This window comes from Rhinopithecus roxellana, chromosome 2, assembly GCF_007565055.1.
Source record: "Rhinopithecus roxellana isolate Shanxi Qingling chromosome 2, ASM756505v1, whole genome shotgun sequence".
Taxonomy (NCBI): domain Eukaryota; kingdom Metazoa; phylum Chordata; class Mammalia; order Primates; family Cercopithecidae; genus Rhinopithecus; species Rhinopithecus roxellana.
This window is the reverse complement of record NC_044550.1, coordinates 17,642,674-17,667,670: the sequence shown is the minus strand read 5'-3', so window position 1 is coordinate 17,667,670 and position 24,997 is coordinate 17,642,674. Positions and strand designations below refer to the sequence as shown.

General features: G+C 36.4%; 1 protein-coding gene across 6 annotated transcripts in view; it reads left to right on the top strand.

Moving 5' to 3' along the window:
- PPA2 (inorganic pyrophosphatase 2) overlaps positions 1-24,997 on the top strand; it is a 110,661-nt gene that overhangs the window by 56,343 nt on the left and 29,321 nt on the right. For 5 of the 6 annotated variants that reach the window (XM_010371549.2, XM_010371546.2, XM_010371548.2 and 2 more), the window contains one exon: positions 22,638-22,765. In XM_010371549.2, coding sequence (XP_010369851.2) covers positions 22,638-22,765 — 128 coding nt within the window. Of the gene's footprint in view, positions 1-22,637; positions 22,766-22,927; positions 23,493-24,997 lie in introns of those variants that run through there. The other variant, XM_010371547.2, reaches the window with a different exon arrangement.

Sequence of the window (24,997 nt, the reverse complement as noted above, 5' to 3'; positions counted from 1 at the left end):
GAACACATGTATTATTTTCATCATGAAAAATATAATAATTCTTATTCATAATATATTTTTGAAATCTTAAAAGAATGAGTAAAGCATATGGGGAAAATGAAAATTGTTTATTTTAAGGATATTTGTATATTGTTCACATTAGTTAATACTTAAAGTACTCTTCTCTTACGTCTAGATTTTATGAAATAAGTTTGGTAGTTTTTTTTTGAGACGGAGTCTCTCTCTGCCTTCCACGCTGAAGTGCAGTGGCATGCTCTCGGCTCCCTGCAACCGCCGCCTCCTAGGTTTGAGTGATTCTTGTGCCTCAGCCTCCTGACTAGCTGAGAATACAGGTGTGTGCCACCACACCTGGCTAATTTTTTGTATTTTAGAAGAGATGGGGTTTCTCCGTGTTGACCAGGCTGGTCTTGGACTCCTGGCCTCAAGGGATTTACCCGCCTCAGCCTCCCAAAGTGTTAGGATTACAGGTTTGAGCCACGGCCCCCGGCAAGTTTGATAGTTTTAAGAATCACACATTTTTTTCTCATTCCTTTTACCTTCACATTATCGTTAATATATTCTGCATACTTTTGTTGAATTTTCTTCTTTCTTTTCTCTTTACAGAGACCCAGGAAAAAAATTGATGTAGGCACAAATTGAAAGGAAAAATAGATTGTAGTATAAATGTTTTTTATTTTTGAAAAATTATTTGTAGTCAACAGTATTTAATTCTAAATCAAGCAACTTTTAAAATATTTTGGTATTTATGTCTTTCATATTTACCATCTAAAATCACAAACACAGGATTTTAGATGGCATTTTTAAAATTATAAAATTAATTTTATACATGGAAATAAAAACTCAGAAGTGTAAAAAACGGTATATAACATGAAAAGTAAAGTTTTTCTTTCTACCTCTCATCTCATCTTCTCATATCTTATCGCAGATGTTTTTTGTTCTTTTGAATGGTTGCTTCTATTCTGTAAATGATGTGCTTATATTTCTTAAATTGTGCATTTTCCCTGTTGACTCAAATTATTACTTTGGAAGACAAGGAACTTAAATTCTTAAACATTTATCAACTGTGTTACCATATTTCTACTGTTATCCTAATAACTCTAAGTTGTATATTTGGAGCTGGATTTATTGCCTCATTGACTTTGAACAATAACTCTTAACCGCCCAGTGTAGAACTTACAACATTCAGTTTCTATATTTTTATCCTTTTCTGTCCCTTACAACCTAACTTCTCTCAGCTCCACTATCAATTCTATAGTGTCAAAATTTATAATGTTTACATTATGTGAAGTATAATTGTTTTTCCTATTTTGCTTCATGGTTGAATCTGAAAATTAAAAACTAGCATTTACAGTATTATTATTTAAATATTATTCATTTAGTTTATCATACTATTTATTAAGTGATCATCTTTGGACAGACTGTTCTCTGAACCTCCTGCATAGCTGTCACCTGCGGGTTTCTTTTCAATGCTTGGTTAATTCTACTTACTTAAATTCTACCATTCCCTCTTTAGTTTTCCCTTTTCGTTGTTGGCTGGTGTCCATTTTCCAAAAATATCTAATGCAGTAACTTTAAATATAAATTACTGTGTATAAATTGAAATTTATAAAGGAATAAGTGATTTTGTATTTTATGACTGTTTAAACATTTGTCATCTATACTTCTTGGCTTGTCAGATAAACGAGAAAAATTCAAAAACACGGGAGGGCAGCTATCAGAAATTTTCTTTTTAATTGTGTAGTTTTCTGGGGATGTGTGTAATATAGGAGTATATAGAGATTTTTTAAATTTCCTGTACGTTTTTATTGTTATTAGACATTTTAAAAGTAAATCCTTGGCCGGCATGGTGGCTCACACCTGTAATCCCAGCACTTTGGGAAGCTGAGACAGGAGGGTCACTTGAGTGCAGGAGTGTGAGACCAGCCTGAGCAACATAGTGAGACTTCGTTTCTATAAATAAATAAATAATAAAATTTATATCCATCCTATTAGTTTTTACTATCTTTAGAAAAAGAGGCCGAGGCAGGCGAATCACCTGAGGTCATAAGTTCGAGACCAGCCTGACCCACGTAGAGAAACCCCATCTCTACTAAAAATACAAAATTAGCTGGGTGTGGTGACACATGCCTATAATCCCAGCTATTTGGGAGGCTGAGGCAAGCAAATCGCTTGAACCCAGGAGGCGGAGGTTGTGGTGAGCCGAGAACACGCCATTGCACTCCAACCTAGGCAACAAGAGCAAAACTCCATCTCAAAAAAAAAAAAAAAAAAAAAAACCGAAAGAAAAAGAAGCTGTTATTTGGCATGGTTTGTCAAAGTTTTTCTTTTTTGAGAATGAAACTCGTTTTAGTTCATAGTATGTCCTTATATATGTGTATTTTCTTTTTATTCATATAGACACATTTAAGTTGTGGTTCTTCAAAGACGTTTTGGGGTTGTTTTAATTTGTGAACAAATAAAATAACTTTTTTTGTGAAATAAATAAAAGGAAGTAACTTTTTTGATCCTAATTAACATATGTACAGACTTTGGTAGACTGTATACCCCTGTTTTAATATTTACGGTTTTTACCTATGATGACTGAACTTAAACTAGCCATTGCATCAGAGAACATTTTTCAATTAGTAAAAAAGTTTTTTATGGTTATAGTTCTGTAATTTTAGCGTTACTGTTTTAAGTTTTCTAGTTTCATCTTCTAAAAATGGAGTAGCCACTGTAAAAGTCTAAAAAATGTCCAAATAACATTTGAAATGAAACTCCTTGTACTCCCTGATACAAAATTGGTCACTTCAGCAGGCTCATTAACAGAGCACTAAGACCATTTTATGCCCTGTAATTAGGTTTCAGGCCCTAATGCTCTTGTTGGTACCCTAATGGCCTGAAAGAGTTAATAAGACTCCTAGGACACATAAATTGTTACTAGAAAATACCTTGGCCAGTGCGAATAATAGCTTTGGTTATCAAATAACCAAGTTTAGAGCTTTTAAAGAGGATTGAAATGCTAGGGCATGTGTAATTTTTCTCGTGGTTAAATTAACCTCCTTCTATAATGTACAGCTTCAGACACTCACCAAACAGATGTTTGTGCCTCTTCAGAACTGCCACTGATGCCTAAGGACCTTATGTCAGGAGAACTAATGTCACGAGGAGCTAATTTAGGCCTAGATGCTATTTCAACTTGCAGAGCAATGAAGATTTCGTTTGGTCTTTAAATAAATGAAAACTATTGTCTGTTGTGCTGCAGTAACTGTTTACCTGTGAGGTGATTTTATAGTTTGAATAAATGAAAGATTTAAAACAATTGAAATCAGAACAGTTATATTGATATAGATACATTGTGGATGAATAAATTATATGAGCAATTATTTAAAATAAGACAGTTCTGACATTTTCATAGGCCGGCATCACACTTGTCCTAAAATTATTAAGGTATGTCTTTTATATGTGTAGAATTTCAGCTTATATTTAGAGAAATTTAAAAATCAAAACTACTTACTCTCAAGGCAAAAATAAATATGTTGAGACACAATCTATTTGGCTTAAATGTTCATTTGCTAAGTAAACACTTCTAGTGCTTCTGTAATTATTATTTAAAAATAAGCAAATTAATGTAGTGTTCTATTTCCTTCCTTCCTAAAACACAACTTAATACTGTCATGTAGGGGGAAAAAAAAAGAATAGCATAGTGATCTTAAGGGAAAATATTCATGTTTTGTAACCAAAAAGAATAAAGTTCAATTTGCTTTTCTGTGTGTGTTAGAAGACAGCAGAATGTACTCTGGCTTGGAAAGGGGCTTGCATATCAGCATCATCAACCTAAGAGCTCTAACATTTGTCAAACAATTGCAATATGCCTAAGAAGAAACTATGCTAAGTGCTTCTTTTGGATTATGTTTAATCTTCACACAACTACAGTCAAGATATGTTATTCTCTTTTTAAAGGATAGAGAAACTGAGGCACCGGGTGGAAGGGGCATGGAGCATGGTTAGTAACTAGCCTAAATCATATGGCCAGTCATTCCACTCCAGTCTGGCTCTAGAGCCCATGTTCTTTATTGCTGCATCACATCACTCTTCTGAAAAATGCCGGGTTAGTCAGCTGTATTTGTGGCCTTGGACCTTGTTGCTTTCTGAGTGCTGACTATTTGCTCTTGAGTAATTTAGGCATCAGTGGGACAATGATAGAGATTCCAGTGAAAAGATAGCTCTTTTGATCTTTATTCCTCTTATTTCATTAATAGGTGTAGATACGTAGGGATGGGTTGTGGGAGAAGGCAGTTGAGGAACAAGGACAAATTGAGTTCAAAAACTATAATTAAGATGGAATTAAATTACCAAGAACCTGTTGTCTCTTTTTTGAACCTTGACCTCTTACAGTTTTTTTAGGTTTCAGTCATTCTTATGATATGGTGAAGTATGGGGGAGACCTAAATTCTAAAATGCTCTTTTTGTTTATTAATTATCTGACCTTGGAAAAGTCATAACCTCTTAAAGCCTTTGCTTCTTTATTTCTTAAAACTGTGGAGTTGATCTTCTGATCAGTAAAAGATCCCTAAGGTTTTTCCCATCTCTAAATTTTTGTTCTAGGAAATATTTTTAATCCATTATTTTTAGCTTGTTGTCTTCTATTAGTAGAAAGACCAAAATTATCTTCAAAGTTAGTGCTATGGGAAACCCAGTTTAAATTAAAGGATTAGATGATTTCTTCGGGACATGAGCACATTTTTAAGTGCTTTAGAGTAACTGTTAAGTGATGAAGCTGGAAGTTCAGTGGAGGTCAGTCTGACCCGAGACCTGTGCATTTAGCCACTTTGTTATATGCTTCAAATCAAAATTAGATTAGAAATATTTGAATTCCTTCCATGTACAAGGCACCTGTATGGTTTTCATTTTACCGGTCATGTAAAATTACTTGTAAACTGGTAATGAATGTTTATATTTTGAGAAAAATCTAAGTCTTTTTCTGAGAGGTTTTTCTGATACAGTGCATATAGTCTCTATGTAGAATTACCTTGTTTGGTAATACTCACTTTGACATGCGTTAATTCCATTATTTTTTCATTATGTTAATACACATTCTTAGTACAGGTTTTGTCTTGGTAAGAGTACAATTTGTGAAAAGGAGAATGGAGAAGGAAAGGGCAAGAACAATGAAAGATACTCTTCATCAGCCCATGAATGTTAAACGTGGATATGCAGAACAGTTTGGAAAACATGAAAATCTTTTAGAGATTCTGAGTAAGCAGAAATTATTAAGAAAATCAGTTCTCTTTGCAGGGACCTCTATTTGTGATACAGAAAATACAGTGAATGTTATTAAATGAAACTTGTTTCTTGTGAATGTTTGTGAGTCATTAAAAACACATGTTCTTGCTTTCCACAGAGTTTCTTTAGAGGGTACTAGTTGTGCACATGTTTAGTTCTGTGCGAGCAACATTTGTAGTACTGGGATGAGAGTGTTGTGCGAATGAATCAACATCACTTCCTTTAGTAAAACGGAAACTCCTTTTTCATTTTTCTTTTTTCCTTCCCTTTGGACAAAATTTTAGCATAAGGCCATATCCTGGTGTCTTTTTTCCCCTTTTATATAATAAAGGCAAAGAGATAGGGTGTTACTTTTGTGTCACTGGTTTTTATCTAAAAACAAAAAATTCTCAGCCGATTGTATGCTTTCTTCACTTTGTGTTATGGTTTGGTGGAGATAATCCAGGTAAAGCAGCATTTTAATGTTTTTTTTCTCCTAATCTTTGTGGAAGTATAGGTAGGTGTCAATTTGTGGAAGTGGATAGAAAGGTTAGAGATGTGAATTTATATAGCTAGATAAAGCTCAATGTGTGATTCTAATAGATTTCCTTCAAATTGAGAACCATTCGTTAATGAATTCTTTTCTGCTGGTTGGACATTCTAGTCCTGGATATAGAATAATAGGTAACAATTTTGATATTTATTCAGTTAGAAGAAGGTCTTAAGATGCAATTACCTAATTCAATTTGATATTTGCCCCCCACACACCTGTTACTCCATTTTTAAAGCTAATATATTGATTCCCTTTGAGATCTTGAGCAAATTACTTAATCATTTAGAGTCCCAGTTTACTAATTTGCATTAAAGAGATAAATAATACCTAATTTACAAATTGTGAAGCTTAAATGACATACTATTGTTGGCAGCGGTGGCCCGTCTGGAGCAGCCGCAGCAAAGACTTTGGCTGCAGCCGGGGAGGCACAGCCAGGACTGCAAGCTCCACCGAGCTGCGGGAGCCAGCAACAGGTGGGAGCCCCATCCCCTTCTGAGTTGACAGGGTGGGATCACCACCCTCCAGGACACAGCTGCAGCCACCCAGCCACAGCTGTGGACCTGGGCATCCCTGCACTCTTGGGGGCCTGGGAAGCCCCCCGCCCAACCTCTGCAAGCTCAGAAGTGCCTGCCAATGCTGCCTGGCCTCTCCTGACTCTGATTTTGGAGTGAAGTCATGGCCGAACCTGGGTGGTGTTGCAACCCAGCCAGGTGTGCCCTCACTCAGAGTGGCACTGACACACCAGCCCCCTGCCACCTCTGCCCCCTCTGGACTTTTGGCACTGACGAGCATGGGAGGGAGGCCAAAGGGGTGCTGAGGGTGACTTGGTGCAGGCCTGTAGCTACCCCTTGGCACAAACAGCCTGGGTACAGTGGATGATGTATAGATAGCGGGAGGCAGACAGGCTTCTGGGCGGAAAGAGGTGGGTCCACATTGAAGCCCCACCTTAAAGCCAGGACTGGCCTGAAGCCTGGGGACCAGGCTGTCTGTTCTGGGTGAAATCTGGCCTAGAGTGAGAACCTATGGTGTGTTTTCTGGGCCTAACCATGGATGCCCATGGGCCAGTCAGCACACACTTCCTCCCTCCCTCCTGAGCCCATAAAAACCTGGGATTCAACCAGACTCGGGAAGACGGGACAGCCTGCCTGCGATAGGAGCTACCCACTTTGGGTCTCCTCTCCACTGAGAGCTGCAGTCTCAGTGGGTCTCAGGCTCAATGGGATGACCTGCCTGTGGATAGGAGCTACCCACTTCTGATCTTCTGAGATCTGTACTGTTAGTAAAGCACCTTGCCTTGCTCACCCACCATTTACCCAGGTACCTCATTCTTCCTCTATATGGGAGAAGGACTCGGGACCTGCCAAATGGTGAAACTGAAAGAACCCTAAGGCAAACAAGGCTGAAATATGCTACCTTCTGATCCTGCTCACCACATTGCAGGCAACAAGGAGAAGAGAAGAGCTGTGTGCCTTCAGAGATCCCAGAGCTAATGGCTCCCTGAGCCAGGACTGTGACACCCTCTTTGGGGCTCTGCGCTTCCTGGTGCCTCTAAGCTTCTAAGTGCCACCATGTTTCCCAGAGCCTCCAGTGGAAGCCACTTGTAGTGTTTGCCTGGTCTAGCTGCAGCCTCACAGGGAGCCAGTGCCTGTGCTGGTGCCCAGAGTTGCCTGCTCCTTGCCACTCCGTGCCTGGCTTGCCCTTGGCGTGCATGGGATCCAGGCTTAGCATTAGCGGAGTGCAGCCTGCCAGACCAAGTGGGTGGAAGGAGCCCAGCGGGCTAAGCAAACCTTGCGAAAAGGTGCCATTAGCCACAGAGGATTCCAGCTGGAAAAGCGACAGCTGAAGAATCCTGTGGCACTATTACGGAGCCATAGGTTTAAAGTATTTCAGAATTTTACTAGATATTACCAAAGTGCCTTTTGCAGTGATTATATCATCAGTGTATGAGAGTAAATGCTTCCTAAATAATAGTTTATTATTTTTTTGCCAATCTGATACATAAAAGATAATTTATCTTGTTTTAATTCTTTATTTTTCTGCTTACTACTGGGTTGGAGCATCTTTCTTGTATTTTTATTGTATTATTTGTATCTTCCCTTCTGTGAATTGAGTATATAAATTGTTTGCCCTTTTTCTATTGGGGTTGACATTCTTTTGGTATACCAGAGTTTTTGGATAATAATCCTTTATTATTTAGGTTGCAAATATTCTCTATTTGCAGAGATGCTATATTGACTTTTGGCTTACAGAGGTTTTAAATTTTGATGTATCCCATTTTATCAGTGTTTTTTATACATGACTTTAGTGTTTTGATTCTTGTTTAAAGATTTCTTACCTCTTGGTCAGAAAGATGTTTTTATTTTCTTTTCACTCTTTTATATTTTATTATCTTTACAATCGAGTCTTGAATTTATGTGGAATTTACATTGTCTGTGTATACATTTTTTCTAACACTGCTGAACAGAAAGTCGTTTTCTTCCTACTGTTTTGGAATGTCTTTCTTACACATTTCATTATACAGGAGTCTGTTTCGGGATTCTATATGGTGTCAGTGATAGAATCCTGTGCCAGCATCATGTTATTTTAATTATGAAGCCTTGTAATGAGGCATATATGAGACTAATCTTCCACCTTTTGTTCTATTTTTTTCATACTGGATTTTTCTTATGCCTTTATTCTTTTTTTTTTTTTTTTTTTTCTTTTTATACTTTTAAGTTCTAGGGTACATGTGCACAAAGTGCAGGTTTGTTACCTAGGTATACATGTGCCATGTTGATTTGCTGTACCCATCAACTCGTCATTTACATTAGGTATTTCAACTAATACTATCCCTCCTTCACCCCCACACCCCCCAACAGGCCCTGGTGTGTGATGGTGTGATGTTCCCCGCCCTGTGTCCGTGTGTTCTCATTATTCAACTCCCAACTGTGAGTGGTGTTTGGTTTTCTGTCATTGTGATAGTTTGCTCAGAATGATGGTTTCCAGCTTCATCTATGTCCCTGCAAAGGACATGAACTCATCCATTTTTATGCCTGCATAATATTCAGTGGTATATATGCGCCACATTTTCTTAATGCAGTCTATCATTGATGGACTTTTGGGTTGGTTCCAAGTCTTTGCTATTGTGAATAGTACCGCAATAAACATACGTGTGTATGTGTCTTTATAGCAGCATAATTTATAATTCTTTTGGGTATATACCCAGTAATGGGATCCCTGGGTCAAATGGTATTTCTTGTTCTAGATCCTTGAGGCATCGCCACACTGTCTTCCACAATGGTTGAACTAATTTACACTCCCACCAACAGTGTAAAAGCATTCCTATTTCTGCACATCCTCTCCAGCATCTGTTGTTTCCTGACTTTTTAATGATTGCCATTCTAACTGGCGTGAGATGGTTTCTCATTGTGGTTTTGAATTGCATTTCTCTGATGACCAGTGATGATGAGCATGTTTTCATGTGTCTGTTGGCTGCATATGTGTCTTCTTCTGAGAAGTGTCTGTTCATATCCTTTGCCTACTTTTTGATGGGTTTTTTTCTTGTAAATTTATTTAAGTTCTTTGTAGGTTCTGGATATTAGCCCTTTGTCAGATGGGTAGATTGCAAAAAATTTTCTCCCATTCTGTAGGTTGCCTGTTCACTCTGATGAGAGTTTATTTTGCTGTGCAGAAGTTCTTTAGTTTAGGTAGATCCCATTTGTCAATTTTGGCTTTTGTTGCCATTGCTTTTGGTGTTTTAGTCATGAAGTCTTTGCCCATGCCTATGTCCTGAATGGTATTGCCTAGGTTTTCTTTTAGGTTTTCTTCTAGGGTTTTTGTGGCTTTAGGTCTTACATTTAAGTTTTTTAAGTAAGTTTTTAGGTCTTACATTTAAGTTTCTTGAATTAATTTTTGTGTAAGGTGTAAGGAAGGGATCCAGGTTCAGCTTTCTACATATGGCTAGCCAGTTTTCCCAACACTATTTATTAAATAGGGAATCCTTTCCCCATTGCTTGTTTTTGTCAGGTTTGTCAAAGATCAGATGGTTGTAGATGTGTGGTATTATTTCTGAGGGCTCTATTCTGTTCCATTGGTCTATATCTCTGTTTTGGTACCAGTACCATGCTGTTTTGGTTACTGTAGCCTTGTAGTATAGTTTGAAGTCAGGTAGCGTGATGCCTCCAGCTTTGTTATTTTTGCTTAGGATTGTCTTGCAGGCTCTTTTTTGGTTCCATATGAACTTTAAAGTAGTTTTTTCCAATTCTGTGAAGAAAGTCATTGGTAGCTTGATCGGGATGTCACTGAATCTGTAAATTACCTTGGACATTATGGCCATTTTCACAGTACTGATTCTTCCTATCCATGAGCATGGAATGTTCTCGCATTTGTTTGTGGCTTCTTTTATTTTGTTGAGCAGTGGTTTGTAGTTCTTGAAGAGGTCCTTCACATTCCTTGTAAGTTGGATTCCTAGGTATTTTATTCTCTTTGTAGCTATTGTGAATGGGAGTTCACTCATGATTTGACTCTGTGTTCATCTGTTATTGGTGTACAGGAATGCTCATGATTTTTGCACATTGATTTTGTATCCTGAGGCTTTTCTGAATTTGCTTATCAGCTTAAGGAGATTTTGGGCCGAGACAATGGGGTTTTCTAAATATACAATCATGTCTTCCACAAACAGGGACAATTTGACTTCCTCTTTTCCTTATGGAATACCCTTTATTTCCTTCTCTTGCCTGATTGTCCTGACAAGAACTTCCAATACTGTGTTGAATAGGAGTGGTGAGAGAGGGCATCTTTGTCTTGTGCCGATTTTCAAGGGGAATGCTTCCAGTTTTTGCCCATTCAGTATGATATTGGCTGTAGGTTTGTCATAAATAGCTGTTATTATTTTGAGACCTCTTTGTAGGTCTCTAAGGACTTGCTTTATGAATCTGAGTGCTCCCATATTGGGTGCATATATATTTAGGATAGTTAGCTCTTCTTGTTGAATTGATTCCTTTACCATTATGTAATAGCCTTCTTTGTCTCTTTTGATCTGTGTTGGTTTAAGGTCTGTTTTATCAGAGACTAGGATTGCAACCCTTGCTTTTTTTTTTCGTTTTTTGTTTTGTTTTGTTTTGTTTTTGCTTTTCATTTGCTTGGTAGATCTTCCTCCATCCTTTATTTTGAGCAAAGTGCACATGAGATAGGTCTCTTGAATACAGCACACTGATGGGTCTTGACTCTTTATCCAATTTGCCAGTCTGTGTCTTTTAATTGGGGCATTTAGCCCATTTACATTTAAGGTTAATATTGTTATAAGTGAATTTGGTTCTGTCATTATGATGTTAGCTGGTTATTTTGCCCGTTAATTCATGCAGTTTCTTCATAGTGTTGATGGTCTTTACAATTTGGCATGTTTTTACAGTGGCTGGTACCAGTTGTTCCTTTACATGTTTAGTGCTTCCTTCAGGAGCTCTTGTAAGGCTGGCCTAGTGGTGACAAAATCTCTCAGCATTTGTTTGTCTGTAAAGGATTTTATTTCTCCTTCACTTATGAAGCTTAGTTTGGCTGGATATGAGATTCTGGATTGAAAGTTCTTTTTTTTAAGAATGTTGAATATTGGCCTCCACTCTCTTCTGACTTGTAGGGTTTCTGCAGAGAGATCAGCTGTTAGTCTGATAGGCTTCCCTTTGTGGGTAACCCGACCTTTCTCTCTGGTTGCCCTTAACATTTTTCCCTTCATTTCAACCTTAGTAAATCTGACAATTATGTGTGTTGGGGTTGATCTTCTCAAGGAGTATCTTTGTGGTGGTCTCTGTATTTCCTGAATTTAAATTTTGGCCTGCCTTGCTAGGTTGGGGAAGTTCTTCTCAATAATATCCTGAAGAGTGTTTTCTAACTTGGTTCCATTCTCCCCATCACTTTCAGGTACACCAGTGAAACATAGATTTGGTCTTTTTACATAGTCCCATATTTCTTGGAGGCTTTATTTGTTTCTTTTCACTCTTTTCTCTCTAATCTTGTCTTCTCTCTTTATTTCATTAATTTAATCATCAATCACTGATACTCTTTCTTCCACTTCATCAGATCGGCTGTTGAAGCTTGTGCATGTGTCACGAAGTTCTTGTGCTGTGGTTTTCAGCTCCATCAGGTCATTTAAGGTCTTCTCTACACTGTTTGTTCTAGTTAGCCATTCATCTAACCTTTTTTCAAGGTTTTTAGCTTCCTTGCGATGGGTTAGAACATGCTCCTTAAGCTCAGAGAAGTTTATTATTACTGACCTTCTGAAGTCTACTTCTGTCAACTCATGAAACTGATTGTCCATCCAGCTTTGTTCTGTTGCTGGCAAGGAGATGCGTTCCTTTGGAGGATAAGAGGTGCTCTGGTCTTTGGATTTTTCAGCTTTTCTGCTCTGGTTTCTCCCCATCTTTGTGGTTTTATCTACCTTTAGTCTTTGATGTTGGTGACCTACAGATGGGGTTTTGGTGTAGATGTCCTTTTTTGTTGATGTTGATGCCATTCCTTTCTGTTTGTTGGTTTTCCTTCTAACAGTCAGGCCCCTCAGCTACATGTTTGCTGGAATTTGCTGGAGGTCCACTCCAGACACTGTTTCCCTGGGTATCACCAGCAGAGGCTGCAGAATAGCAAATATTGCAGAACAGCAAATATTGCTGCCTGATCCTTCCTCTGGAAGCTTTGTCCCAGAGGGGCACCTGCCTGTATGAGGTGTCTCCCAATCAGGCTACATGGGTTTCAGTGACCAACTTGAGAAGGCTGTCTGTCTGTTCTCAGAGCTCGAATGCCGTGCTAGGAGAACCACTGCCTTCTTCAAAACTGTCAGACAGGGACCTTTAAGTCTGCAGAAGTTTCTTCTGCCTTTTGTTCAGCTATGCCCTGCCCACAGAGGTGGAGTCTATAGAGGCTGTAGGCCTTGCTGAGCTGCGCTGAGTTCCACCTAGTTCGAGCTTCCCTGCCACTTTGTTTAGCTACTCAAGCCTCAGCAGTGGTGGACGCCCCTTCCCCCGCCAGGCTGCAGTCTCGCAGGTCGATCTCAGACTGCTGCTCTAGCAGTGAACAAGGTTCCGTGGGCGTGGGACCCACTGAGCCAGGCACAGGAGGGAATCCCCCGGTCTGCCAGTTGTGAAGACTGTGGGAAAAATGCACTGTTTGGGCGTAGTGTACCATTCCTCCAGGTACACTCTGTCACAGCTTCCCTTGCCTAGGAAAGGGAAATCCCCGACCCCTTGCACTTCCAGGGTGAGGCGACATCCCGCTCTGCTTCTGCTCATCCTCAGTGGGCTGCACCCACTGTCCAACCAGTCCCAATGAGATGAACCATGTACCTCAGTTTGAAATGCAGATATCACCCATCTTCTGCATCAGTCTCTCTGGGAGCTGCAGACCAGAGCTGTTCCTATTTGGCCCGCTTGGAAGTGACTGCCTTTATTCTTGTGTACAGATTTTAGAATCCTAATTGTCAAGGATTTTTGGTATCTTTAAACATTAATTTTTATATCAGTTGTTGATATATGTTTCCCATTTATTCAGGAATTCTTTTATATATTTTATATCTTGTGTATCTTTTGGCACAGTCTTAAAATATGTTAAATAAGTGTGTTTTAACTTATTTTAAAGGGAGAAAGCATTCATTTGTACTCGGAATTTTGCCGTTCTTAACTATTACAGTTGTGTTTTAGTCATATATACATTCTAAACTTTGTCATCTTGTTCTTCACTGATCTTTCTTATTAAGTTGGTACCACAATTTGTCACCAAATTCCCTCAATTTGACTTCAAATATCTTTTAGTCCATTCCCTCTTTCTTCCTGTTGTCTTAAATTATATCTTACTTTTCCATTGAATCAGTGTTAACATTTCTCTAGTTAGCCTCCTGACAAACAAATTTATCTCCCACACTGTTTACCAGACTTATCTTATTTTAAAGAAAACATACTGAAAAATGTTTTGACTCCTCAGAGCTTACAGAAAAATCCAGTTTCTCTAACTTAGTAAAATACTTTTTATTTTCTAGCCATTCACACTATTTATCCAAAGTTCTTAACACACTGAGATTTTCACCCTTTCTTATACATACCAGGTAGTTTTGCACCTTAGTAGTTTTATCTTTTGAGAACCAGTTTAAATATTATCTCTCAGTGAATTGCCTTTGACTCCGCAAGGCAAAGGCAGTTGGTTAATTGCCACTTTTTTTGTTCCCACATTATTTTGTTTGATTCTGTAAAATGTCTTTGATTTCACAGATTTATAATTTGTTTGTTTCCTTATCTACCCACCTATCTAGATTATGAACTCTTTCAGGGCTGGGACTTTCTCTCATTTATATTTTTTAGCTCACTTTGAGGTATAAGTTACATCCAGTCAAATTCACCCCATTTTCAGTATACAATTCAGTGAGTTTTGATAACTATATATAGTCTTCTAGCAACGATCACATTCATAATACAAAACATTTCCATAACCCCCCAAATTCCCACATACCCCTGTGCAGTCAATCCCTCCTTCCTACCATAGGCCATTAGCAAACACTGATCTACTTCCTGTCACAATAGTTTGCCTTTTCTAGAATTACCTATCAATGGACTCTGGCATCAATGATCATTCACATGGCTGGATATATGACTTCTTTCTCTTAACTAATGCTTTTGAGATTCGTGCATATTTTTGCGTGTATCAGGATAGTTCTTCCTAATTTATTATTGAACTGTCTTCCATTTTTTAGATATACCACAGTTTATCCATTCACATGTTGTTGGAAATTCAGGTTTCCAGTTTTGGGCTAATAGGAATAAAGTTGCTATGAGCAATGAAGTACAAGTCTTCATGTGAACATGTTTTCATTTCCGGTGGGGAAATACTCAGGAATAATTTTGCTGAGTAAGATGGTAATTATATGTTTAACATTGTAAGAAACTGTCAAATTGTTTACCAGAGTGGCTCTACCATTTGTATTTCTACCAGCAGTGTATCCAGTTGCTGTCAGAACATGTGTTCATTCTTTATACTTCGTTACAGATTGTCTTAAATAACAAAATGTTTTTTAAAGACATTTCCTGTACATATATGTCTTTTACATTTGCCCACATATTTGCCATTTTCATACCCATGTATTTTGTTTCTTCCTGAAGATCTGTAGATCTCAGTTTCCACCTGGTGTCATTCTCTTTCAGTTCAAGGATTTTCACATATGCTTGTAGTGCAGTCCTGCTGGTGGCAAATTTTCTCCATTTTTATTTATCTAAAATAATCTTTTTTTGCCTTTGTTTTAGAAATACAGTTTTGCTTGATGTTGAATTTAAAGTTACAGGGTTTTTTTAAGCTTTATATTGATGTTCGATTTTCTTTCGGCCCTCATTGCTTCTAATGAAAAGCGAACAGCCATTTGTATTGTTACCTCATATACAGTTGACCCCTGAACAACATGGATTTTAACTGTACAGTAGGTCCACTTATACATGGATTTCTTTCAACCAAATGTGGATTGAAAATAACAGTATTCTCAGGTTGCAAAAAACAGTATAATGAGGGTCTACTTTTCGTATAGCTGGTTTCTGCAGGGCTACTGTCAGACTTTCATATGCATGGATTTCGGGGAGCAGATGGTGGTCCTGGAACTAATCCTTCATGTACACCTTGTTACTAGTGTATAATGTATTATTTTTTCTCAGACTGTTTTAAAGATTTTCTCCTTATCTTTGGATTTCAGCAATTTTTTTTTCTTTGATGTGCTAAGGTTGCCTTTTGTTTGTATTTATTCTGCTTAGGGTATACTGAACTTTGTGGAGCTGTAAGTTCCTGTTTTTTCACCATATTTGGGAAATGTTTGCCACCATTACTTCACTTTTGGGGGCACTCCGTTTTCTCTCCTGCGTTCTGAGACTAAATATACATATTTTAGACTACTTTTTATTGTTTTACAAATCACTAACACTCTTCTTGTCTTTTTCATCTTTTTTTCCTTACTGTTATTTAGACTGGATAATTTCTGTTAATGTATCTTCTACTTCCCTGTTTTGTTTTTTTTTCCTGCCATATCCACGTTCTGCTGTTAAGCCTACCTGATTTTTCATTTCAGATCCTCCTTTTCTTTTTTTTGTTTTTGAAGTTTTATAGTATCTGTTCCTCATCTTAGATTTCCATACGTTTGTGCATTGTGACCATGTTCCCTGAAAGTCCTGAACATATTCGTAATAACTACTTTAAAATTCTTATTTGCATAGGTCACATAAGGATTGATTTCTGTTAACTGCTTTTTCTCTAGATATAGGTCTCAGAAATATTCCAGTATATACAATAAATCGCATAGTCATCCTGCCTTTACTTGACAGGAGCCGGGCTTACAGCCTGTCCTATCTGCCTGCACATCAGGATTCCTGTGTGCCCCTGGATGCAGCCTTACATGTTGTTTTGTATTTTTGTTCCCTCTTGGGTCTACAAAGTTACTTATCTTGTTTTTGAGTCTTTTTGATGTTTATCTTTTTATAAGGTATCCATTTTAGGTAGGTTAGCCTGAGGGAATACATTGAAACAGGAATTTAGTGCCCCTCCTGTCAAAGGTCTCTGTTTTTTCCAAAGCAGAATGCTTTGGAAACTTGAGGAGTGTTTTTATTTGCTGATAATTTGGTTAATATACTTGAACTCAGTGAAAGCCTCATTTCAGAAATAAATATTTATAGGTATTTCACTCAAGTAGTTCTATTTATATATTCCCTCTCCATTCCAAATGTTTAAAAAAGGAGTTAAACTTCAACACATTGGAAAAAAATAAATTTATAAGAACTAAATTGTAATAATATTAGGGATAAAAGTAAGCATGTCTGTTGTTAAATAAGAAATTAGTTACAAATTCATTTAGGGTCTTTACTGTAAGTGAAAAACTCTATGTGTATAGCAAAAAGTTATTAATAAATATGCATGTGTATGTGTATATATGTATGCCCAGATACTTTTTATATGTTATTTTTAGTATTTGTGTTTGTTTATAACTATTCCTACTTACATTGATTTGTCAGGAACATTATACAAATTAAAGTAACTGTCGATATTAATGAAAATCTGTTTAGTATTTTTCTAAAAAATTAATTCATGTTTGTATATTTATTTTTGAAAGATAAAAGCTTTTAAGGCTATTAATTTGCCTGTAAGTATAACTTTGGTTGCATTCATAGACAAAGTTTTGGGGAATTGGAGAGATAATTATTGATATTTGTTAAGAATTATTCCCTTTTATTCGGTGATTTTCACCCATTATTTAATCCCCATAACAACCTTGATTTCTTCTTCCCCGTTCTGGATTTGAAGAAACAAGGTAGTACATTTTCCCCAAGGTGATACAATATGTAAGTACCAGAAATGGAATTTAAACTTAGTGCTGTCTGATTCCAAACATGTTTTTCTTTAGTTCTTCTTAGAAACTTCCTGAGTGTTCTCATTGTCATTATTTTCTGAATATTTTTAGAGTTTTGATTTTCTTTTGGACCCAAAAGTTATTTATTTAATAAGACTTTTTCTTCTTTGTTTCCTTTTAATATTTATGTTTTAGTTATATTAAAAAAATCAGGGGACTGGAGGTGATTCTTTCTCAGTAGGCAAGAGTTTTTAAATTTGTTTATTGTTGATCTTTAAATTTATTATATTGTACTTATAGAATGTGTTGTCTCATTTCCTTATGTTTAAAATGTGTTAACATTTTCTTTGTTCTTGGTATATAATTATTTTTAAAGCTTGTTGTTTTAATATGTCTCTAGATTAAATAGGTCTCATACTTTCTCTAGATTTCTCTCATGTATACTGTTCATGGTCTGCATGTATAAAATATGCCTTATCAATTTGGCTTTTGAAGTCATATCATTACTATTAACTTACTTGTAAAGTATGTTTTATTCTGAAGTTTGGGTAATATTGAAGTCTTGGCAAACACATGTGATTAGAAACTCCCCCTGGTTTAACAGAATGTGTTTTTGGATTTAAAAAAAAAAAAAAAAGAGTCGAAAGAACTTTCTAATTAGATTTTAGAAACAAGTGAATTGGTTTATATGGAAAGGAAATTTGGTTATATGAAATATATACAGGATCCTCAGGGAAGGGAAAAAATAAGTCATAAACGTTTCTCTTAGAACATATTGTGTTCGATTTATCTCATGTCTACAGAGATAAAATGGTAGGTAAGCTTAGGTTTTCTTTTATAGAAACATAAACCAAAGTTAATTAAGAAAAACTAAATTAAAATGAGAGCTCTGAACTTGGAGAAACCCAATGGAACCTTAAGATTTTTCTGTTATATTGCTTCATTATTACTTGTTTTTCAAGTGGAATTTAAGAGAGAAATTTATGATATTTTCAATGTATTTATATAGAAAAACGATTATTTATAAAATGTATTTTTATAGTTTTAATATAAACATTCCCTTAAGGAGATTCTATATAATCTTTGTTAATTAAACTTTCAAATTTGAAAGTAAATCATGACTGCACACTATTTGTCAGAAGTTATGACACTCTTTATAAAGCCTTTTTTAAAAATCTTGGGTGACGGGCTGGGTGGCGTGGTGGCTCACACTTGTAATCCCAACACTTTGGGAAACCAAGGCAGGAGGAACACTGGAGCCCAGCAGTTCAAGACCAGCCTGAGTAACAGAGTGACTAAAACAAAACAAAGCAACTCTACTGAAAAACAAAACAAAACAAAAAAAACAAAACAAGATTAGCCAAGCATGGTGTTGCACACTTGTAGTCCTAGCTTCTTGGAAATCGAAGTGGGTAAATTGACTGAGCCCTGGAGGTCAAGGTTGCAGTGAGCACATAGGCTGGAGTGCAGTGAGCACACTGCACTCCAGCCTATGTGACAGAGCAAGACACTGTGAAAAGAAAGAGAGAGAGAGAAAGAGAGAGAGAGAGAAAAAAGGAAGGAAGGAAGGAAGGAAGGAAGGAAGGAAGGAAGGAAGGAAGGAAGGAAGGAAGGAAGGAAGGAAGGAAGGAAGGAAGGAAGAGAGAAAGAAAGAGAAAAAAGAAATTTTGAGGACTGCTTTTAGTTTAACTGTAATTTAGGTTATTAATGTTACAGGTTTGTCCTTTTCCACTCTTTGATGCTTTGAATCTCATGTAAGTCCCATCTTTACTGGTTTGTTATTGTTAATTTTTTTTCCATTGGTAATTCTTCTTAGTTTTACTTTGTAAAAAATATCCAAAATCTTACCAATCATCACTACCTCCATACAACTGCGTTTGTCTAAGCCCTCATCATAGTTCACCTAAGTAGACTCTTAGCAGCCCCTTATTGAACTTCCAACTTCCTTTTTTTCCTCTATGTAGTCTTTTCTTTACACACCAGATAGAAAGATCTTAAAACATTTACTCCTTTGCCCAAAACCATCCCAAAGTTAAAGGTATAGTCCTTAGTATGGCCCTTAGAGTTCTTTGTGACTGGCCTGTGGCTGCTTCTCTAATCTTATCTCCTAATTCTTTGTTTTTTCACTGTGCTCTAGCCATAGGACTTTCTTACTCTCTCCCTGAAATGTTAAAAGCACACCCTTACTTCAGAATATTTGCATTTACTGTCTTCCTCCCAGACTGCACTTCTTTCAGATACCTGAATTAGTTGCTCCCACAGTTCATCCAAGACTCTACTAAAATGATTTCACCAGAGGATATCCCTGACCTCTCATATCTAAAATTCTCTTCTTACCTTACTTGCAAAGCAGCCTATGTGCATAACTGTAGATTTTTATGTTTTTTTCTTTTTCCTCCTAATATTTAACTGTTTTCTTACCCAGGTCTAATTTTTTTTTTTTTAGATAGGGTCTCACTATGTTGCCCAGAATGGTCTCGAACTCCTAGGCTCAAGCAATCCTCCCACCTTAGCTTCCCATGTAGCTGGGATTAGGGGCATGCCATGGCACCTAGCTCCAGGCTTAATTTGACGACAGATATTTTTAGCAATGTTTTATTGAATTCTTTCAGAACATTCAAATTAACTTCACAAAGACAAAAACTTTTTTGTACTCATAAATTCACTGGTTTATGTAATATTTAATTACATCTCATAATAAAAGATACAGTTAGCATAAATGGTTTGGGAATAAACACACCTGATGCTTAGTAAAGCTAAAACTTAACTGATGGAAACAAAAATGTAGGCTTCATTCTAGAGTACTCTGCCAGAGTCAGCATACATAATATGTGAACATTAATCAGAATGTTCTACAGAAGTAAGTCTTTACTAATGAGTTCAGTAAGTTGATCAAGTAGAGTTCGATTAAAAGAGCTTAATTTGTAATCAACATTAGAAACTGAAATAGATTTAGCTTGATTACATATATAGGTTTTCCAGATTATCCTGACTTTATTGGGTTAGTTCATCTTTAAAATTCCTATAAAATTAATTCCACAAGTGGGAATAAATGACTACTAGAGAATTGCCACTTTTCTTAAAATAACATAGATTGTAAAAAATGTATCTAATCAAAGATGTCCTACAAATGGATAGTGTTGATGGTTGCACAAAATTGTAGACATACTTAATGTCACTGAATTATACACTTAAAAATACTTAACATGGCAAATTTTATGTTATGGATATTTTATCACAACAAAAGAAAACTGAAAAAATACATCTTTACTTACGTTTTTTAAATGTAAATAAAACCTTTAGGCAATGTTACTATGCAGTGTAGAAGAAAAAGCAGAAGCCATGGAATTAGAAGTCTTGTATTTATGTAATACGAGTTCTATCACGAGTGAGTTGGATAGATTTTGGCAAACCTTTTAAACTATCTTAGCTGTAGTTTTTTTATGTTGAATGTAAACATACTTGTTCTTAACTCTCAGGAATTTCATGAGGAACAAGCTTTAAGTTTTATATATATCTATGTATGCTTTTCATAAACCACAAATAAGTTTATATACTTTAGCTGGAACTTTATAATTTCAGAGGGGTTATTGAACTGACTATTGGCATTGGATGTAAGAATTTGGCTTCAGGCATTTGCTATTGAGGTTTTAAAAGTGTTTAAATATCTTACTGTAATTTTTTTGTTTTGTTATTTGGGACAGTGCAGCTGTTTTCTCCTAGGGTATAATTAGTTGAGAATGGAAAAGTTTAGCTTATATTTGGAGAGTTATACTTCGTATTTCCATTATAAAATTTTCAGTTTTTTCCTAATTAGTGTCTTTGCTTAATGGGTCCTCTTTATGACTTTTGGGGAGAAAATCTCCTAGACTGAGATAGGTATTAGATAATTAGCATTCATTTTCTCCTTGGAAGTGAGTGAGTTAAGTAACAAAAATCATATAAAAGTTATATGATTTATGTCAGTTATATACAATGGAACAGAAAATGATAGTCTGAGTAAGGTACAATGATGAAGTCGTAAATCAGATTTAAGCAACAGAAAGTTATTTATCGCTTTGTTGCCCAGGCTGGAGTGCAGTGGCATGATCTTGGCTGACTGCAACCTCCACCTCCTGGACTAAAGCATTTCTCCTGCCTCAGCCTCCTGAGTAGCTTGGACTACAGGCAAGCACCACCATGCCCAGCTAATTATTTTTGTATTTTTAGTAGATACGGGGTTTCACCATATTGGCCAGACTGGTCAGAACTCCTGACCTCAGGTGATGTCAAAGTGCTGGCATTACAGGCGTGAGCCACTGCACCCGGCCTAGAAAATTATTTATCTTGGGCATTGATTAAATTGCATTTCTAGATACTCACTGTCAGTAGACTAAAAGATTTTTTCCCCTCTAAATAAGAAAACCGTACATTCAAGGAACTCAGTATTTATTAATTTTTGCAAAACATCCCTGTTTGTTTTGTTAATCACAAAACAAAATCATTTTAGCAATATGCTGTAACAAATAGATTGTATACAATACAATATACTGTGATAATATACTGTAATAAAATTACCAGCACCATTCCTCTTGTGCTTTGTGGCCATTCTGAAGCAAAATAAGGGTTAATTGAACGCAAGCACTGCCATACCAAGACAGTGGATCTGCTAACTAAGGCTGCTAAGTGACTAATGGCGGATAGTATATAGAATGCGGCCACAGTGGGCAAAGGCATGATTCATGTCTTGGGCAGGATATAGCAGGACAGCGCAAGATTTCATCAGGCTACTCAGAATGGTATGCAATTTAAAACTTAACAAATTGTTTATTTCTGGAATTTTCCATTTAATATTTTTGGATTCAGTTAACCGTAGGTAACTGAAACTGCAGAAAACAAAACTGTGGATAAAGGGAGATTACTGTGTATATGATCCTCAGTGACTGGCTTCTCCTAGGTGTTTCCTCCTTCTCCCCTCCCTCCTAACAGTGATGCTCTAGCCATGCAGAACCATCTTTGTATATTCTAAAATATAGTACCGTGCTTTTATGTGTGCTGTTCCTTCTACTTTTTCCCCTCTTGTCCAGTTAGTGATGTACTTCTCACTTTTATAATGCTTTCTTTTACTCCCTCTTCTATGACATTAACATTGCTTGTGTTTACCTCTGTTAAAATCTCATTGCATTTTAATTGCAATTTATCTCTTTGTCTCTTTCCCTGAGTTAAAAACTCTGAGTATCTTGATGAAAAGAACTTTGTTGTATCCATCCATTTATTCCCCATACATAGCACATTGTCTGAAGATGCTTTGTAAATGTTTGTAGAGTGCAGGCATAGTATTATATATAGGAAAACACAAAAGTCTGAAGGTGATACACATATCAATGGTGATGCTGCTCTAGGTATCATACTCAATTGTGCTGCCGGTTAGACTGGGCCCCATGTTTCCTGGCTCCCTCAGTCCAATGCTCTGCCACTAAATGGAATGAATTTCGGTTCTTAACAAAACATCTTTTTGTTTTTTCTTTACAGATATTGATGATGTTGAGAAGTTCAAACCAGGTTACCTGGAAGCTACTCTTAATTGGTTTAGATTATATAAGGTACCAGATGGAAAACCAGAAAACCAGTTTGCTTTTAATGGAGAATTCAAAAACAAGGTGAAGATGAGGATCTTTATTTTAAAATGTACCTCCCGTACAATACTCATTTCACTTGGGGAGTTTCTTATGTGAATATGTATATATAGTATGGTAAGAAAAGTGCTTTTTACTGACTTACATATTTAAAAACATTATTTTATTATTTAAATTTTGCTTCAGAAGATCTCTCTAAGTGAATCACCAAGGCTGAAAAATATCTATGTCCGTCTGTCTATAGCTCCTACATGTTAGAAAATGAACAAACTTCATAATCAGTCTAATTTTGCAAATTGTGTACATAGAAAAACTTTCTATTTACTGTTTTGTGGAGGAGAAAGTTACGCACCCTTAATATAAATCCATAGGGCGCTCCCTCCTAAGTATTCATTCTACCACGACGGAACTAAGCTGCTCAACAATTGAAAGGACACCTGAATTATCTTACTGTCATAGGATTTTTCTATTAGAATACCACAGAGTTACCACAAAGTATCTCTAATATGACATAAATGGAGAGAATAGGCCAAGGAGTTAGTCTAAAACATGGAATTTTTTTTAAAGTTATTACCACTAGGTAAATTGAATATTTGAAACCAACTTTTAAGTGGATAACAGTAAGTATGTTTCATAAGTGAAATAAGGCATGTTAATGAAAACTTAAAATTTATGATGAGTATTTTGCTGTAAAAGAATTGATTGCTGGACTCAGTGTTTTTTTTTTGAAGGCACATTAAAAGAATTCTTCAAATCTTGAGGGCTTTGTCTGGGATTATTAAATGTAAATATAAAATTATTATTTTAGATTAAATTATCTTCCTGAAAGGATTAAAAATTTATACATTATTTTTTCTTTAAAAAATTTACATTTTATTATTGAGATAATTGAAATTTCAAACCTATATAGTATTTTTGTGTCTCCTTATTGCCTCAGGGTAAGTCTGCCAAGTCACAAATTTGTAAAGAATGAGGTAGTTTTTGGTTTTCATTTGTTTTGACAAATAGTAATTCTTTTCTGTATAAAGATGAGGTCATTTATACAACTTCTACAGAAAATAATTATTTTATGCATTACTTTTTACAACTGCTATTTAAAATATAGAGCCTTAGTTCCTTTAGTATTGTTATGAAAGAATTGCTGAGGCTGGGTAATTTACAAAGAAAAGGTTTATTTAGCTCACAGTCCTACAGGGTATACCAGAAGCATGGTGCTGGCATCTGCTTCTAGTAAGGACCTCAGAAAGCTTCCAATCATGCCAAAAGACAAAAGGGGAGCAGCCATGCCACAGGGTGAGAGAGGAAGCAAGTGAGAAAGGTGGAAGGTGCCCAGGCTCTTTTTAACAATCAGTTCTTGTGGGAACTAACAGAACAAGAACTCATTCATTACTCTGAGGAGGCACCAAGCCATTCATGAGGGATCCACCCCCATGATCCATACACCTCCCATTAGGCCTCACTTCCAACATTGGGGATCAAATTTGAATGAGGTTTGAGAGGACAAATCCCCTCAAACCATAGCAGGGCATAACTCAAGAATTAATTTGTGCCTCTTTAACATGGTTGGAAAGATGGCTCCTTTCTTTTATTCTGGGTTTTTCTTGCAACCCTTTTAAGCAGGTATTGAAATTGGTTCTAAATAATCACACTTATCCAAATAATTGGATTAAAAATCTATCCTTACATAATCAGATAATGTATTAGATTTCTTGTCCTGTATCTGAAGTGAGATCCCCACCCAACACTATCTCGTTAAGATATAAGCTGTCCTCCATCACAGGCAATAGAAGACCTGAGAGAAATTCTCTTTTCAGAGGATAAATTTCCCATTATTACTGTGTCTCAGTTCCCAAGATTCTTTGGTTTCTTTATTATCATAATGTGTGTAGTTATCACTGGAGAAGAAAGGAGTTTGAACTAACCAGTAGGAACTCTCCATAAGGAAAACAAGCAACATTTTTTGGGAAAAAACTCTACAGAACTTTCTGCTTTGGAATTATAAAGCAAGTTTTCTTTAGATGTTCTTACTGGATGTATATCCAACAAGAGGTGTATCTGTTGTTGCTTATGCATTTTTAGACAATGTCATAAATGTCAAGGAGATGTACTACTTTCAGACAGTGGATAGTCTAAAATTACTTTGAAAAACTACATTTAGACCGCCTGCAGTTTTGATGATGCTGAAATTAATGGGTGCATAAGACAAGCCAGGTACTGGGTTAAGCACTTCACACATGTCATCTTACTTACTCTTTC